Source organism: Sceloporus undulatus, unplaced genomic scaffold, assembly GCF_019175285.1.
Source record: "Sceloporus undulatus isolate JIND9_A2432 ecotype Alabama unplaced genomic scaffold, SceUnd_v1.1 scaffold_18, whole genome shotgun sequence".
Taxonomy (NCBI): Eukaryota; Metazoa; Chordata; class Lepidosauria; order Squamata; family Phrynosomatidae; genus Sceloporus; species Sceloporus undulatus.
The window spans coordinates 2213870-2233235 of NW_024802940.1; the positions used below are offsets into that span (position 1 = coordinate 2213870).

Here is a 19366-nt window from a genome sequence, read left to right on the forward strand (position 1 = left end):
TGTTATATGAGGATGCTACAGGAATGCCTGTGCTGCATTTCCCTTTTATTCCCAATTCATTCCATGGGTCTACTTTAGTTGGAACTGACAGGTCATTCTCTCTCAGCCTCAGTGGAAGGCAATGGCAAAGCCCCTCTGAAGAGAATGTAGCAAGAGGAAAAGAGTCAGTTCAGTTCAGGTCAAAGGCAGGGCATGAACGGAGCTCACATCAGGCACCTCCCCCACTTTCATATTTTTTAAAAATTATTTTTGACCAAATATGTGCATGATTTTTTTTCTTGAGGCAGATAGAGCAGGGCTAATGGCTTGTGCACTTTCCCTTTCATCTGCTGGCTTCCAGCAAAGGGGAAATATTGAATGCAAATGTTACAAATGTAGCAAAGGGCTAGACGTACAATCAGAATGTTACATTTTTTTGCTCTTGTCAATTAGACAAAATGATACATGCTTTTGCTACTGAATTCAGAGGCAGCCCTGAATTGCTTTTAAAAGCAAAAAATAGAATGCATGGCAATTGCATCCTTTTCTGGCATTTCCGAGGTGAGGAATTTATTATTATTATTATTATTGTTATTATTATTACATGTGTAAGAGGCATTCTGGGGGGCAAGGAGTGGGGGATGCATTAGCTTGCATGGGATTGAAAATGGAGACAGGGGCAGATCTGACCCAAATGCCCACACATACGCACAACACACAAAAAAAGAGGTTTTAAAAAAATTGACACTTTGGGGCATTTTGTGCATGGCTCTTTAAAAAAAGGAGGGGGGAGGACACTCTGATGCCCCTGCAAAACGTCACCATGACGATCACTTGATTGACAGCAGGCACCTTTGACAGCAGGCACAGAATGCACTCGATTTAAAATGCCCCTCTTTTGTAGTGGGCACTTGCTAACGGAGAGATTCGGGGGAGGGGCATCCAAATCAGCCCAGTTCCTTCCAGATCTTTGATGCCAGTCTGCATGGGGCCTACAGTAGCTTTCAATGAAACTTCATCACTACAATGTACAAATTGTTTGAGGTCAAAAAGGCTGTCTTGATAAATTCTAGTTGTTTCTGCAGTTTTCTAATTTGTGCTATTATAAACTACTTTTTGTACTAAAACTGTAATTTGGGGGGCAATTCAGAGGAATCCAAAGTGTTTGCCTGGGTTTTAGGAAAGGTGCATTTCAATCACATCCTTCCGGCAATGCCTAAAATCTAGCTGATTGGCTTAGTTGCTATGTAAGATTAAGTAACATTTTTGAGGGTGGTACATTTTGTGGAATGAAAATTTTCACCCACTGTTTAGATACTGATTCAAAACAATATCAACACTTTTAAATCAGGGGCAGAAATCGTGCAGTCCTCTTGGTGATGTTGGACTATAACTCCCAACATGCTTTACCATTCTCTGTAATGGCTAGGATGTTGTAATATGCAGTCCAACAACACCCAAATGGCTTTATGATTCCTATCCCTGCTTTAACCAGTTACAGGATAATCCTATACATATCCCATTAAGTTCAAGGGGGAATAACCCCAGATAAGCAGATACAGTATTCATAGCCTCAAAAGAACAGAAGAGATATATAAATTAACTGGCTTTAAGAGGCCAGATTTATAATTTCTCATTCATGTACGTGAAAACAGCAATTTTATTTGTTATGTTCTCGATAAACTTGAGGCTTCCAAACATAGTCACTTACCCAGTGATTTTCCCATTTCCCCATGATAACTGCAGGTCCAAATGACCTAGCAGGGTTCATGCTAGCACCTGTGTAATTGATCTGCAATACAAATAAGAAAAATTATAAATATTTTTTAAAGGAAGAGTCTTGGTTATGGATTAAACTTTGATATCATTTGATTGTAGTCCTGAATTTATCCAATTTTCAATTAATTGTTTTTGCTTTATTATAATGATTTATTTTGCAACATTTCCCCACCCCCACCTCCCTCATATATTTGATATGTCGGGGCTCTTTCCAGGTACAGCTTTGAGGGCAGCCTGGTCTGGCTATGAAAACAACACTATAATAATACTTTTCGAAGTGTTAAAAAAAAAGCACATGAAAATTATCTCTGGATGTTAGAAACAGGTAACCAAGGCAGACAAGAGGCTAGACCAATTCCTCTGAGAGCTGCCTTGGGTCCCTTTTTGGGAGAGAGGTGGTATAGAAATCAAATAAATAAAGGGGAATTTCCAATAAATTTCTGAGAAGAAATACTATTGCGGCAGTGATATAGCTATGGGGAGAATGAAGTTGTTTACTAATAATGTTTACTAGTAATGTTTACTAATCTGTCTGTCTGTATCTGAGGCAGTATGCTGCTGTATATCATTTGCTGCAGAAATATGAGAAGAGTGAGTGGCATGGGCTTCTCAAATGGCTGGGTCACGGACCAGTGCTAGTTGCTGGTCTATGGTGAGTTCCCAGTGAAAAAAGAGCAATGCTTTTAGCCAATGGGAACAAATATGTTACTAGTCCCTGGCACTCTAGAGAAAAAAATTGCTGGTCCTCCACATCAGATAGCCTGAGAAGCACTACCATAGGCAGCTGGCTGTCCGATGCATGAATGCAACTGGCTGTCCAATGCATGAAGAGAGTGCTGGATTAGATATGGCTATGTTCCAATCCATAACATCTTTGTTTTTGTTACAGTTACCATTTCAACTGCAACAAACCTCTAGATTTCATACCATTGTGTATACAAACATATTGCTTGTTAAGAAACCCTGCACATGTTGCATTAATATCCACTGACTATTTGCTATAGCTATGAATCTCCTTTGTAATAAGATTTTTAATGAGCAAACTAAACCATTGCAACTACCTATAGTTTACAGCTGTTTGTCCAGTATACTTTAAGGAAGTAGGTAAGAACTTACCCCAAACAAGTGTCCTATCACAACAGACAGTCCAATTGCTAATGCCACTGAACCAGTGACATCACTTCGCTTAGAATCACAGCTGGCAAAAATAGTAAAAACCAGTTGGAATGTAATTATCAACTCCACCAATAGTCCATGACCAGCAGAAAGATCTGAATGTACCTGGAAAAAGGAAGTACACCAGAGATACAGGGAGCATAAATAAAGTGTGAATTTGTGGTGTGTATGAAAATATTTTTTTTCTTTACTTGGAAATCCAAGAGCAAACTTAAGAAAAGAAAAAAGGATGGCAGAGTGAGTGAATGTAAACCTTCTACATAACATATTTTTCCTGTTGCATGCTGAGGATTGGAAATCACTGGTTTGCACCGGTTCTAGCATTTAGTAGAGATGTGCCATGTGAAGGTGGTGCTCAAGGATTCTGGCCAAATTCATTGGGCATTGTCCCATTAAGGGCCCTTTGGCACCACAAAATTACAGCTGTTTTCAGTTTAACTGTCATAGCTGCACTCCATGGAATCTTGGGATTTGCAGTTTAGTGAGGCATTATAGGTTTTTGGCTGAGAATGATAAATGCCTTCCCCTAAAGCAGAAATCCTAGAATTCCACAGGATGTTGCCACTGCTTTTAAAATAGAACCATAGTGCTTGAACAGGCCATAACTTTCAGAGACTTCCATTTTGTAAAGGCAATTTAATTTTCAAAATGGGTATTTTTGAAAAGTAGCAAGATAAGCCCAGCTGGCTTCCAAGCTGTATACTGGTTGAATTCGCCCCAGCATGAGTGAGTGTGATAACACCAATTTTGAAAATTAAATGTGCCTTTATCTCATCAAGGATAAGGCGCTTTAAAGCCAATGTGCTAATCTCCATTATAAGTATCAAGGGATGGAAACCTGTCTCTGAGTGTCTTGGCCTATGGTTCCCATCAGTTCCAAACACCTGTGAAGGATTATAATAATAATAATAAATTTTATTTATATACCACTTTTCCAAAAGATCAAAGCGGTTTACACAGAATTAAAACCAGTTACAACACATCATAAAAATAGATAAAAACCAGTAACACTATACAAATCTAAAACAGTCATTCAATAGGGTGAGGCAGAGAGTCGATGGGATCAAAATATACAACTTCATTTTCCAGAGGGGGGAGGCTTGACAGAAGAGGAAGGTTTTAAGCCTCTTTTTAAATGTTTCCAGGGGGGGGTGATAAGGCGGAGCTCCTTGAGAAGACTGTTCCAGATTTGTGGGGCCGCTACTGAAAAGGCCATCTGGGATGTAGTAACATATTTAGAAGGTGGGATTTCCAGCAAGTTCTTCCCGGTTGTTCTGAGTGTGCGGGGCGGATTATATGGGGAGATGCGGTCCCTCAAGTAACTCAGGCCCAAGCCATGTAGGGCTTTATAGGTAATAACCAACACCTTGTATTGTGCTTGGAAGCGAATAGGCAGCCAGTGCAGATCTTTCAGAATAGGTGTTATATGGTCAAACCTGGAAACGCCAGTGACCAATTTGGCTGCCATATTCTGTACTAGCTGAGGCTTCTGGGCTTGGTACAAGGGTTGCCCCATGTAGAGCGCATTACAGAAATCTAAGCAAGAGGTTACCAGAGCATGTACCACAGTTTCAAGGTCCCTTTGGCCCAGGTAGGGTCGCAGCTGGTGTATCAACCGAAGTTGATAGCAAGCACTTCTGACCGTCGCATCCACTTGAGATGTCAACTGTAAAGGCGAGTTCAGAAGTACAGTACTCCTAAACTGCGAACTTCGTCCTTCAGGGGAAGTGTGACCCCATTCAGGACAGGTGGATAAATTTTCTTCCCTGGGCCTGGGGAACCTATCACAAGTACTTCCGTTTTCTCTGGATTCAAACTGAGTTTGTTTTCTCTCATCCAGCACATTACCGACTCCAGGCAGTCAGTCAGAAGAGAGACCCCATCCTTAGTCACTGAATCAGTCGGGGACACAGAGAAACATATTTGGGTGTCATCAGCGTACTGATAACACCACGCCCCATGTCTCCGGATGATCTCTCCCAGTGGTTTCATGTAAATGTTAAACAAGGTGGGGGACAAAATAGCTCCCTGAGGGACACCAGATGTGAGTTCCCTCTTAGAGGAGCAAGTCCCCCAACTGCACCATCTGGAATCTGCCCGAGAGGTAGGAACGGAACCACTGGAGCGCAGTGCCCCTGATACCCAACTTCCTCAGGCGTTCCAGAAGGATACCATGGTCGATGGTATTGAAAGCTGCTGAGATGTCCAAGAACACCAACAAGGTCACACTTCCCCTGTCGATGCCCAGACGGAGATCATCGACTAAGGCGACCATGACGGTCTCAACTCCATATCCCGCTCTGAAGCCAGTTTGAAATGGGTCCAGATAATCGGTTTCATCCAAGACAGCTTGGAGTTGGAAGGCAACTGCTCTCTCGATCACCTTACCTAAAAATGGTAATAGTGAGACCGGCCTATAGTTGTTTCTTATTAGGGGCTCCAGGGAGGGTTTTTTAAGCAATGGTTTGACCGTTGCTAATTTTAAGCTAGATGGAAATTTTCCCTCCCTGAATGATGCATTAATTATGTGACACAATAATGATGTTACCGCATCACCACCCTGGGCGGTCAGCCAAGAAGGACAGGGATTGAGAGAGCACGTCGTCTTCCTAACACTTCCAAGAAGCTTGTCCACTTCATCGGTATGTACAAATTCAAAATGATCCAGTTTAATAGAGTCCACAGAAGCTCTGGACACCTCTCCTATTGTCTCTGATGAAATGCCAGTGTCGAGATCAGCCCTTATCCGAGAGATTTTATCTGTGAAGAACTTGTTATGGGAATTAAGGCTCAAAATATCTGATAGCCAAAGTTTCCCAATTCCTATTTTATATGAACCCTCCAGAAAAGATTTCCCAGGATTTGGAATGTGAAGTCTTCAGCATGTGGATAACATCCAAGTCAGTCTCTCTTGTCCATCAAAATCTTTAAAAAAAAAAAAATTGCATGTCTATACTTACATTTGCTAGCTTGATTATAGTGACTTCCTCTTTGCATGTTTCATCACACTCTCTTATCTCCTGCATCACTCTAACCTTCAGACATTTTCTACTTCTCTCTCTTTCTCCATAAAATGATGTATTTGATTATAAACAAGTAATTTGTAAGTAACGTTACTTTTGTTAGTTTTACTGAGAATACTAAACTTAGGCCCAGTACAGTCCGGTACTTTGTGCTGGCTTGGGGCTGAAATTAGGGTTCTGTAGGGTTGGGTGTCTGCACACTCCCAGCTCTACTATCAGCGCACAGGCACCATGACTGTGTGTGCCCATCCATACGGGGTGTGCAACAATGATGTCTGAGGGGCGCAGTGCCTAAACAACACTACACAGCATGGACATCATCATTGTGCATGTGCCAATGGCGCCCCATGTGTGGCACAAAAAGAACCCGCCGGGAGTAGGTTCTTTTTAGGCCTTGTGGAGGCCACAGTGTATGTGTGCTGCAGCCTTCCTTCAGGGTACAGCTCCTTAGGTCTTTCTCTGGTAGACTCTCTCTGTCTGTGTGTATGAGGGACTGGTTGCTGTTCAACTTCTGCACTATTAATTTGGCAGTTTGACAGATCCACTACTATCTTTCATATTTTCCAACATTTTTACGGTGCTTGCTGATCTATTTCAATTCTGCTATGAGCCACTTTGGGGACCTGATAGAAAGGCTAGATAAAAATGTTGGTAATTAAGTATCTCATTAACAATACACCAGATGTTGCTGTTTCAATTCTTTACAATGATTTTGTTGGAAATGGCAAAAATCCATATTGAAATGAAATGAGTTTAGTTAGTTCCAAACAGAACATCATACTGGATGACTTCCATTAAGGCAGAAGAAATCCTCTCACTCTTGCAGCCCTCTGTGTTGCCTGAAAACCTGCTTTAGATGGTTTCCCAGCCTCTGGAGCAGGTTTGGGTACAGAGAAAACTATAGAGCAGAAGGCATATAATGGTTCTGATAGCTGGCCTCCTCATGGTTCTGGTGGTAGAAGCAATATTGTCAATGGAATAAGCCCAATGAAGCTCACTTTTAATTTGGTAGCTTGCACCCATAAGGAATTACTCTTACATTGACTTATGCAGAAACAATGGCAATCAGAACAACCATATCTCAAAAAGGAATGATGTTCTTAAGGTAGCCAGATTTCTAGAGAATATGTTTTTTTCTTCAAAAGTTTGGTTCAGTTATATAGAGATCATTCCATGAGGACTGAAATTATTGTTCCTTGGAAATGCAGAATAAGAAAGCAATAATTCCTGACTGGCGATATCTTTGACATAGCCACTGCTTCCCTGTAACAGTTTGCTTACCTCAACCACATGTGCTCACACAAACTACACTGTGTCAGCCCTCACTTCCTTCATGCACCATCATTCTTGGGAATGAATGGAATGCTTCACTGTAATATCTAAAAAGGGTCAACATGTTGAAATCTGTGATAAGAGTTTTCCATCTGCTCATTGGCATCCTATTATCCTAATTCTTCTTTTTAAGCCCTTAAAAAAATCTAGTATCTATAATGCACACTTGTTGCTGACATGATCCCAAGGCATGTATGAATTTTAAAAAGTGGCTTTTTTCTTAAGGAAGCTCCCAGAAATTCCAGGTCATTATGACTCGTAGGAATGGTCAAAAATCATCCAAGCTTTGTGCTATTGTTTTTTCTCTCTATGATGTTCTCTTTCATGATTTGGTAATGGCAACATTATGCAACTGATATATTAATCTGATGAACAGCACTAGGGCATCAAGCCACACAACTGGGCCTCTGCTTACCATCATATAGGGTAAAACAGAAGTACAGTTGGCCCTTCTTATATACGGATTTTTTTATACACGGATTCAAGCATACACGGTTTGAAAATGTTAAAAAAAAGTATACATTTCAAATATCAAACCTTGATTTTCCATGTTTTACAGTGTGCCCGCGCCATACGCGGGCGCGCCATATGCAGACTTGAGCGTATGCGCTCAAGCCGTGGTGCACGCGCAGGGCGGAAGGGGCAGCGCGTCCCATTCAATTGAATGGGCGCGCACGCCCGTTGCGCCCTGTGCGCGCCTGCGCCACCATGCTGCCGCGCATGAGCCCCATTGTTTCCAATGGGGCTCAAGCATAGGCGGAATTCACCTTACGCAGCGGGATCCAGAACGGATCCCCCGCGTAAGGCGAGGACGCACTGTATAAGGGAAACCATTTTGCTATGTCATTATATTTAATGGGACTTGAACATACACAAATTTTGTTATACACGGGAGATCTTGGAACCAAACCCCAGCATATAACAAGGGTCCACTGTAATCTGATACAAGCTAGAATTGATAGGTTGTGCACAGTGAAGGCCACAGGCTACTTGTAACCCCCTGGGAGCCAGTGTAGTCCTCACTCTCCACCCATGATTCTCCCAATCCTGGACAAAAAAAGTCTCTATATTTTAGGAGCTGTGGGAGTGATTTTGCTACATTTTAGTTACCCTGGCCTCTTTTAGAATTGTCATTTCTAAACATAAATCTCTTCTTTTTAAATTTAATGATATTCTTATGATGTTTTTTCTTTAAGAAGGCTGTAATTTAAGAGTTCCATGATAAAACCATTAATTGGCTTGAACTCAATTAATTTCAATTTCAATTAAGAACAGGAAGCATGTAGTTCATGTGCATTTTAATATCCTGCAGCAAGGCTAACTGATGGGTTTCCTTATTAGCAGAGAACAAAGCTAGGAAGTGAGGCATGGTCTGTTTTAAAGAAAAATAACATTTTCAGCGTGTGGTATTTTTAATCACCATTAAAATGACATCAGTATTTAATGGTGACGGTTTCATCCTAAAATCACATTCTATACCTGGATTTTATCCTAGAATATCAAACCATTTTGAAAAGTTCTTTAGAAAATATAATATCTATTAAAGAACAGTTGCTAAGAATAAAGTAGAAAGTGCCAGTAAGACAAAACAAAAATAGTCAATTTCTTATTCTGATTGAAAATATAAATGCTATCTACTATTCACCAAGAGTTGGTACAGGTGGCCCTTTTGTGTGTGCCATGAAACCTTTCCTTTTATACAGTCACTTTATAATGAAAATATATTTCTGTGTTGTGTGTAAATACATAAAACCTTTTGTGATGAATAAATTCATGATTCACTCAGCAGCTTGTCTCAAGATCTGCTTTTTAAAGTTTTGAAGTATATCCTAAACTTATTAATAAAAATAGGTATCATGAGGGTCTCTGCATCATGATGGGGTTGGGACTGAAGTTAAGATCATAATTGAGTGAGAATAGGGTTGCCAGGTCAAGATTATCTGAAGCCCTGCAATTTCACTGCAAACACCTGAGTCCTAGGCATGACCCCTCACTTGTGTTGTCACTGGATGTGGACCAAGGTGATGTCACAGGTGGCAGGTTCTAGGAATGTCATGTAGCACAGTATCATACATTAAGCATCAACCATAGCTGCGTAGAGTAAGCCCTTCAAATAATAAAAAAAATGACAACCTCAAGTCTAACAAATGAGGAAAACACACACACACAATTTCAAATCATCACTGTTACTCTGAGATATCTTTCCACTGAAAACTGGAGAATAGGTGTCAGGCCCTGAGATGGCAACCCTATGTAAGAGATAGAAAGGACCTTTCCTATCCACAGGGGTTTGGTTCCAGAGGTCCATGCAGATGGCAAAAAACATAAAGAATTGTGCTGCATATTTTTCAGTGGCAACCATATGCATGTGGATGTATCAGTGTGCATGTGCCACCACTGATTAATATGGGTTGTGGTGATCCACGGGTGGTCAAATCCATAGATTGCCAACCCAGCAATATGCAAAGTCCACTGTAGTTATGTAAATAACAGGAGAAAATATTACCACAACTTTAAAGGCATTGTCTCAAAATATGTTCATGCAATTAACACTGAATATTCTGTCATTTGTACTATGCTCCTACACATAAAGCCATTAAAGTAAATTTAGGGTATATGAAGTCTTTCCATTCATGTTGTAGGATCTCATCAATTTATACTAAATGAATGTTTACATATATGAGGTTTAATTCACTCAGTGCTGTTTGTATGATTGTTTGATAGTTGTCATCATGAAAACAAGTGAGGTATCTGTAATGAAAATGAGCATTTTGGCCAGTGTTTATATAATTCACATGTAAAACTACCCTTGCAAAAACAATCATAAGGATTATAAGCAGCATGAAACAAGAGCTCCCTTCACATTCATCAACAAAGGAAATATGTCACAATTTTTTATTCTTAATTAATCTGTTATTATTATTATTATTTTGCCAGACACAGTGATGAACTTTAATCCCCACTCTCCCCCTTCAGGGATCTCTGAAGGTGTCTACCCTCTGATCAGTCCTCAGTGTTTTCTAAAGTTTTCACAGCCTAATGAAAAGCCATTCTATATTATCCATTAACTTCATAATCTATAAGTAAATCAATAGCATGCCACAGTGGATAAGTCACTGGATTTAAATCAAAGCCTTTTTGTACCATCAACGTTCTCATTGATTATATATTATATTAAAAGGGGAAAAAACAGGAAACTTTCAGTCTTCTTGCCCTACCTGGGTAACTCCCAGTCTTCCTATCAAATCCTGGGGGGTGACAAGGTAGAGAATTCCTGCCCCTGCAATGGCACCAAGGCACTGGGCTGCAATGTAGAAGGCTGACTTGGCCAGGCTGATCTTCCGAGTACAGACCATTGCAACAGTCACTGCAGGGTTAATATGGCCACCACTGATGTGTCCAATGCACTGCACCATTGTTGCAATGCTGAATCCAAAGCAGAGAGAAATAAGGACCATGTCTACAGGCAGAGGTTTCTCAGCTCCACCCCAGTTGATTGTAGAACCAAGACCGAGGACCACAAAAATTAGCATTGCCATAAATTCTGCAGAAACAGCTTTCCAGAAGGGCTGAGTCCAAATGCCTTTAAATGCCACCATGATGGCTTCACACTTACACAGGCGTCCACACTTACTGTAAAGAAAAACAAAGCAACATCACACTTTACCCAGAAGATGCCAACTTCAAGAAAATGTGTTTTTGGAAATATGGTCACTTTATAATATATATATATATATATATATACACACACACATACATACATACATATACATATATGCTTAGATGTTGGAGCTTATCGCTCAGCATTTTAAACTGGCTCCCGCCTCCCAGGGTGGAGCTGGGATGCAGGATGGAGGGATTATTGCACATTAAATCACCACCGAATTGCAGGCCATGATCAGCCTGGGACCAGCTGTGCTCCACAAGAACTTTTTAGAAGTTGGAAAGCTTTCTGACTTCTCAAAAGTGTTAGCGGAGCATGGTTTGGACCTGCTAGAACCTGGGCTGATGGCGGCTGGAGTTTTGGCAGTGATTTAGTGTGCAATAATCCCTACCTCCATCCCACATTCTAGCTCCAGCCCAGGAGGCTGGAGCAGGTTTAAAATACTGAGCGATAAGCTCCCACATTTATATCCTATGTACTCCCTCCTTCTCCACCCCACCCCCTTTCTTTATAGTTTTAAAAAATCTAGTTTTTAAAAAGATTGGCTTAGGAAGAAAGCCTCAGACAAGAGTTGCAGGACTTTGGATAACCCTAAGCAGACCACTTGTCTGACAAAATTTGGAGATCAGATGATGTATCTTGCATCAGCCCATCCCTCCAAGGCAACATTCTCTTTCTGAAGACTGGAGAACCTTAAAAAGGCAGTCTTCTTGTGGGGAGCCTATCACTCTGTTACCTCTGCAGGAGTAGCACAGCACATCACACTTTTTTCAGTTTACAGTTGGTTTTCCATTTTGAAAACACTGGTTGGACATCCAGTTAATGAATTACAATGTTGTGAGATGGAACTGTTGGGCACTTACTGGGCTCAGGCACTTACTGGGATGTGGACCTCACCTCCAGAGTGCTTAAGGCATCTTTCCCTTCCTCACTTTCTGATTCATAGATAGGATCTTGGAGACAGTCTTAACCTCATTCTTGCAGTGTCGGGTAGCCAAGGGCATGGCCAGGTTTGGGGAAACCCACCATTCACTCCTCCCATGGCAGTTTCTGCAATCTGGAGGGAACATTCAAGAGTTGCCATGGAGAAGTAAGGGTATGCATGTGATGAATGGCAATGGGAAGTGGGTTGGAGGAAACATTTAGAATGTCCCATCCTCCTTCTATTTACTTTTTAATGTCATAACTTGTTAGTGATTTATGAATACTTGTTTAGCCTGCCAGTATTGCAGTGGCCAGGAGTGCATTTGCATAGTTAAAACTAGTGCACCTGCTGCGCCCATTCCTTGAGACATCAGATCTGGCTGTGGTGACACAGGCCTTGATTACATCCCATTTGTAATGCACTTTACATGGGCCTGCCTTTGGAAATTGTTCAGAAACTTCAGCACATACAAAATGCCACAGCAAAAATATTGACTGGGGCCAGTTACAGGGAACGTATAACTCCCTTGTTGAAACAGCTTCCGTGGCTACCGGTTCATTTTCAGGCACAATTCAAAGTGCCTGTCATGACCTATAAAGCCCTACATGGCTTAGGTCCAGATTATTTGAGAGACTGTATCTCCCCATACCAAACTGCTAGAGCCCTAAGATATTCAGGGAAAGGCTTTTTCTCGGTCCTGCCATCATCACAGACTCACTTGGTGACTTGAGGACATGAGAGACAGCCTTCTCAGTGGCTGCTTCCACCCTTTGAAGTGCCCTTTCAGAGAAAGCAAAGCTGGCCTCCTCCCTGCTTACCTTCTGTTGGTAAGCAAAAATGGTTTTATTCAGGAAGGTGTTTAATGTGTAATAATGGGATCGATTTTTTATATGGGGTGTTTGCTATATGGGATGGGTATTGTACTTTTATTGTGGTTTTAATGTTTGTAATTTTATATTGTTTTTATGTGATGTTTTAATTGTTTTTTTATTCTAAGTTTTTTAGAGTTTTATTTGTAAGCCACCTTAGGTTGCTTTCTGGGAGAAAGGCAGCACAGAAATAAAAAATAAAAATAAAAATGGATATGCTGTAATACATTCACTTGATGTCTTTATGGGCTTAGGTCTCCAAATTCCTTGACCACAGGCTGTTACTTACAGATTTCCTGGCACTGTATGCCCTTATTCTTCCAGCACTGTCTGACACCACCTAGAATCATAGAATCATAGAGTTGGAAGAGACCACAAGGGCCATCCAGTCCAACTCCCTGCCATGCAGGAACTCTCAATCAAAGCATACTTGACAGATGGCCATCAAGCCTCTGTTTAAAGAGGCCACCTGTCAGGAGTGCTTTGATTTTTTCCCCCCTTGACTGGATGGCCCTTGTGGCGTCTTCCAAATTTATGATTCTATTATTCTCATTGAGGCCAAAGAGCCTCAGCATATAAGCTATCCAACTTGCTATTTACATCACTTTTTTTCAAGCTAGTACTTCCCAGATGCCATTAATTCAAAAAGGTGTCAGAACTCAGCATTAACAAGAAGATGAAAAAGGATACAAATAAGCAGATGTAGGTTTTATAGACGTGTATATCTCTTGTCTAACCATCACTAAATACTCAAAACACTGGAATGTTATGCACTTCACAAACAGTTCTGGAAAAATTTGTCTAGGGTTAGATAGACCATTGAACCTTGCTGTGGTATTATTTACTTGCTTGATAGACTTAACTGGTAGTCAACAGTCATCTAAGGTGACCAGTCTGCTCCAGTAACTCCAAAATACTAAATCTTAAACTGTGGTGGGAAAGGGTTCGGTTCCTTCCCTCCCACACACATTTGCCCAAACTGGTATCAATTTTACAGTCCCTTTTGATCTAAAGACCACATGGTCATAATGATATGATATCACTATTCTCCTTGCTGTATGCATAGGTTGTATATATTGAAACCATAAACTACAAATGGACAAGAACTGGCTGACACAATTCCTCAGCAATATTGTGTGATGCAAAAGCTATAAAGCTACTAAACACCCTTAGAGTCTGAAAAGTGGGCAATTCAGCCAGGTGCAAGCGTACCTGAAAGGTCTAACTTTTATAGCCCATTTACTTCCCATGTGATCTACCAAATTTCAAATTGAGATTTTGAACACCGGTAAGAAAGAGAGATCTTGGCAAAGATCCTTCATGAAGCCAGCAGAGCATGACATTCCACTTGTGCAGCTCTGTGTCCTTTTCTTACCCTGTCAGGACCCAGGAGAGGCTACTATTGCTTGTGGAAAGGTGAGAGAAGCAAGATACAGCTGATCTTGGCTGTGAGAGGAAAATAAATGAAGGTGTTCTTCAAAATGGAGGGAACCCACCTTCCCCTTGCCTTTGAGTCAAGACAAGTTGCTTTTTCCTCCTCTAGATTACCCCCCCCCTTCTGATTTCTCCAAGAGTAAGCAGTAAGGTTCACAGCTGCTGGGAGGGAGAATTTTACAGCCTACAGAATAGCTGCCTGCACCACATTAAAAAAGACTTATGCATGTTATTAAGCCACATTTGTTATGTGTTCACCAACATGATGCCAGACTATGTGTGATACAATTAATAATCAGGCTGTCTGATAAATATGTATCTTATTGCAATGATGGCATTACGGATGAGTGGAAGCAATGTTAAGATAGGTGCGTTCCAGACCACCCAAAACGGGTGGTCTCGCGCCGCTGCTGGTTGCTGTGTCCGGGAACCGCAGCAGCCAAACCACGCAGTTCCTGGGCGCAGCAAGAAAGAAGCGCCAAAATGGCGCTTCTTCCTGGGCCCCAGAAGAGGCGCCATAAGGCATGAGGCGTGCACTCACAGAGCCACTTCCGGTGTGTGACGTCAAAATGGCAGCGCCACCATTTTGACGTAGTCATTACATGCGAGGGGCAAAGCGCGTCAGGAAACGCCGCCCCTCGTGCATAACAACGGTGCCCCATAGGGCCCGTCCGGAATATGCCATAGTTCACAAAAAGCACCTTGTGCAGATCATAGCAGCTAAAACACTTGTGAGCTAGAATGAACAGCCATATTACATTGAGTCTGTATTAGCTGCCAATTAATTTCTAGGAACAACTCAAGTTGCTTCTTTTGGCCACTAAAGCCCTGAGTGATCTGGGATCATGAGTCTTCCTCAACATAGCTCCTTTACAAACCAGCAAAAGTCACTATGCTGGTGAGAACTCAGGGCATGGCCATTTCAGTGGAGCCCCCTTGTCGCTTCCAGTTCCTTACTTGTTGCTTCCAATTTTGACACAGAACCAAATGAGGTTTGGGGGGCTGAATTGTGCAGTACTTGAAAAAGAAAAAACAAAACAGAACTGAAAACAACTTGACCAACTCCTGAGTATATGTTCTATGAAACTGTAAAATGCTTCCTCTGTTCAGAACAGCATGGTTTGCAAACGATTTAATATGTGCACGCTTCAGCATTTGGCTAATTTGGATTATTACAAAGAATTTTTGTTATTATTATTATTATTAACCACCTTTATTTATGAAGCGCTATAAATTTACATAGCGCTGTACATGCAATCTTTTTAGTTAGACGGTTGTCTGCATATCAAATGTCTGCACAGTGTGGCAAGTGCAGATGCTCTGTCCTAGTGTGACCTTTAACATTTGACATCCAATGTGTTGAACCTATTTTGAGGATAAGATTCAGTACCTTGGACAGCTTCTGAAAAGTCTGGATTAAAACCCAGAGGAGATTCACCACCCCACTGACATGAGAGCCACCAGCTGCTAGTGGCCTCTATCCAAAATTTATGACTGCAACTTCCTCCACACTGAGCTACATTTTTATCCACACAGCCCTATGAGGCAACCTGGGGATAAAAATGTAGCTTTCATACTATACAATCATAGCAGTATAATTTCAGTATATGTACTATATCTACTTTCTATGGAGTTTCTGGGGTTTGTAGTTTGGTGAGACGGTAGAAAGCTCTGGGTGGAAATTCCAAACTTTGTTGTTGTGTGCTTTCAAGCCATCTCCGACTTATGGTGACCCTAAGGTGAAGATGTTGCAAAGGGTTTCTTGGTAAGTTTCTTCAGAGAGGGTTTCCCAATGCCTTCCTCTGAGGCCAAGAGAATGTGAGGTGTCCAAGGTCAGTTTCCAAGGCTGAGCTGGGAATCAAACCCTGGTCTCCAGAGCCATAGTCCAGTACTCAAACCACTACACCTCTACCACAGGTTGGGTTTTTTTTTTGGGGGGGGGAGCAAGTAACTGTAACTGAGTAATGTGAATTGCCATTGTCTTCCTCAGAAGAAGAAGAACTTGGAGCACCTTTGAGACTAACTGAAAGAAAGCAGTTGGCAGCATGTGCTTTCATAGACTTAAGTCTACAAATGCTAATGCTGCCAACTTCTTTCTTTCAGTCAGTCTCAAAGGTGCTCCAAGATCTCTCTACATACTGGTTCTTCAGACTAACATGGCTATATCTTAGAAAAAGAAGAAGAAGAAGTTCCTGTAGAGAATGTGACCCAGAGTCACCCAGTGGTTTCATAGCTAGCTGGGATGCGAACCCTGTTCTCCAGAGTCACAGGCCAACCCACAAACCACTTAAATTCCAAATACCCCTCCTTAAAAACCAAATCCCAAGTTCCCACAGGAAGGAACCATAGCAGTGAAAGTGGGATCATCATCCTACTGTAACTAATTGTGTGATGTGAAAGAGCTTCTGGCAAAGCCAATGAGGTCTGCAGCAGAGCAGTCATGTTCTCCACCTGGACCCAACCACCTTGTTGCTTCAGGGAACAAATGGAAAGAGGTGGGCACTTCATGATCCCTACCTTATGGGAACTTGCCTCTTCCTCCTCCTCTTCCAAGTGACTTCCAGGGCATGCACCCACTACAGAGACCTGGCACCTTGTGTGGGTGCATCTCTAGTCCCAGAAGAGATGCAGACTCTCTCTTAAGACCCCTGGCACCCACAGCTTGCCAGCAGCTTCCCTGACTAGTCTGTGCCTGTTTGCTTGAGAGAGCCAGTTAGTTACAGAAGGAGAGAGGGCAGGCAGGAGGGGCCAACCAGAAACAAGGCAAATATTATCTTTGCACACACGAGAATGGCATCCTCCTCCCTCCGCCTTTTAGGCAAAACGCTCTGAAATTTTCAAAGATCAGCAAAACGCTGAAGGAAACAGTGTTGTTTTAAAAGGGCTTGAAGTTGCAGGAAAGATCTGGGAGAAGTTTGGTTTCTTTTCCCTTTTCAAGGTGGCCCCCCTTCGCCTGCGCCCAAAACCTGACTTGGAGAAAAGAGGCTGAAAGTTGGCACCCCATTTGTCTGAGTGTCCTCACCCTGAGCTGGCACTCGCTCTCTTAGGAGAAGCAAGGGGTATACGATGAACTTTGGCAAGGAAACTGCTGGCCAAGGGATATGTGGTGGTGGGTGGGGGACCCTTTCCAAAGAGGTGAAGAAGGACCTTTAGCTGCCCTTGATCTTTAGCTGCTACAAACTCCGTCGGTTTAACGTTTCAGGCAGAGACGCAGCCAGGAGTGCAGTTGCCTCCAAATAGGGGAGGGAGCCCCACAACCGAGTTTGTTGAGTTACGGTGCCCAAATCAGTCTGGGATAGTACATCAACTGATCTGGACTGATCTTCGAAAACAACAACAAGATCTTGTAGCACTTTGAGACTAACTGAAAAAGAGGTTGGCCAGCATGACCTTTCATAGACATCTGAGGAAGTAGACTTAGGTCTACGAAAGCTCCTGCGCCAACTTCTTTCTTTCAGTCAGTCCTCAAAGGTGCTCCAAGATGTCTCTGCATACTGATTCACAGACTAACACGGCTATATCTTTAAAGAAGAAGAAAGAGAAGAGTCCCTGTAGTGGGAGAAAGGCAGGTTATAAGTGAATAATAATCATATATATATATATATATATAATATATATATGATGATGAAGATGATGATGCAGAGCCTTTGATATGGATGATGATATGATGATGATTTAGCACCTTTGAACCTCAATGAAAGAAAGAGGATGGCACAGGAGCTTTCCTAGACTTAAGTCTACCTCCCAGATGCTCAGAAGTAGACTCATGGCTATGAAAGCTCCTGCTGCCAACTTCTTTCTTTCAACGAGTCTCAAGGTGCTACAAGATTTCTCTACAGAACTGACTCTACAGACAAACCGGCTATATCTGAATCTTATTATTTCTTTGGTCAGCCTTGGCCTCTTTTTTCTACCCTATTTCATTCAACTATCAATGGTTGTCTTCTTGGCTAGCAGCCCAAGGGACAAGCTCACAGAACCATAGAATCCTAGAGTTGGAAGAGACCCAAAGGCCATCCCAAAGTCCAACCCCATTTCTGCCATGCAGGAATTCACAACCAAGAGCATCTCTGACAGATGGCTATACAGCCACTGTTTAAAAAGCCAAAGAAAGTTTCTCAGGACACACTGCTCTAACAGCTCAAGCATGTCCTATGAAGGAGAAGAGAGCTCCGCTCTGGGTGCCACAGTAAACTCCAAATCCCAGAATTCCATGAGACTTGAGATAGAAAGGAGCGAGTTCAAGCAGTGCCAAAACCGGTGTTATTTCTCCAGTGTGGATGCAGCCTTTTGTCCTGCTTAACAATGGGGGGCATTTCTGGAAATTCCTCCTGGATGAAGGCGAGTGGAGGACAGGTCCTGGAAAGGAGGACGGCCTGGTCCACCCTTTGCCGAAGTATTGCGGAGCTCATTTCCCAGAATCCCACAGCACTGAGCCGCGGAGGTTAAATGTTACAGAAAATCTTGGGAACGGTGGGTCCAAAACAAACTACAGAATAACCCAGTTCGAGACAAGCTTGCACTGCCCTGGCTGAGTGCTGAGGGAAACCCAGGGAACTGTAGTTTATTGTGGCCCCAAGAAATGTGGGCTAAAATGTCTCCCACAAAACTATACCCCCCCAAAAAACCAACCCTACCCATGGAGCCAGGGCAGTGGAAGCGGTCTCAAAGTGGGTCCTTTCTGCAGTGTGTTTGGGAGCAGCATGGCTGGTTTCCCTTGCCAAGGGAAAGGGAGGACTCTCTAGGGAGCCTTGGCATCCTCCCTGCTTCTGAGAGTAGCCATGATCCCTCCTTGCACCTCCTCTGCAAGCCCCCAAAAACCACCTGCAGCAGACCCTCCTCAGCCTTGACACTCACCCGCAGCAGCCTGCCTCGCTCATCCCTTCCCGGCTTTGTGAGAGGAAGGAGGAGCAGCAGCAGCAGCAGCAGCGCGAGGCGGCCGAGGGGCCAGGGAGCTCTGGCTGGGGGGATGAGGGGAGGGGGACCGCCCAAGGGAAGTTTCCAAAGGGCTCTGTTTGGCTGGGCTCCCGCCTCGGAGCCCAAATTACCCCTCCAGGAAGAGCGACCCCCAAACCTGCCCCCAAGGAAGCCCCAGGAACGAGGTCGCCACAAGTCAGAAAAGAATCATTCATTGCATTTATGTTTTAGAAACTACACACGACTATCAACATACAAAGAAAGGAAT

The 19366-nt window shown here is 42.6% G+C and overlaps 1 protein-coding gene across 1 annotated transcript in view; it reads right to left on the reverse strand.

Annotated features, from left to right (window-relative positions):
• The window catches only part of LOC121917446 (aquaporin-4-like), a 23814-nt gene extending 4715 nt beyond the window's left edge, over nucleotides 1–19099 (reverse strand). The window contains exons 1-4 of the mRNA XM_042443427.1: nucleotides 19039–19099; nucleotides 10508–10922; nucleotides 2875–3039; nucleotides 1691–1771 (exon numbers count right to left, since the gene is read on the reverse strand). Of these exons, the coding sequence (XP_042299361.1) occupies nucleotides 1691–1771; nucleotides 2875–3039; nucleotides 10508–10922; nucleotides 19039–19061 (684 nt within the window). The 5' untranslated portion in view covers nucleotides 19062–19099. The remainder of the gene's footprint in view (nucleotides 1–1690; nucleotides 1772–2874; nucleotides 3040–10507; nucleotides 10923–19038) is intronic.
• Nucleotides 19100–19366: the final 267 nt, after the last annotated feature.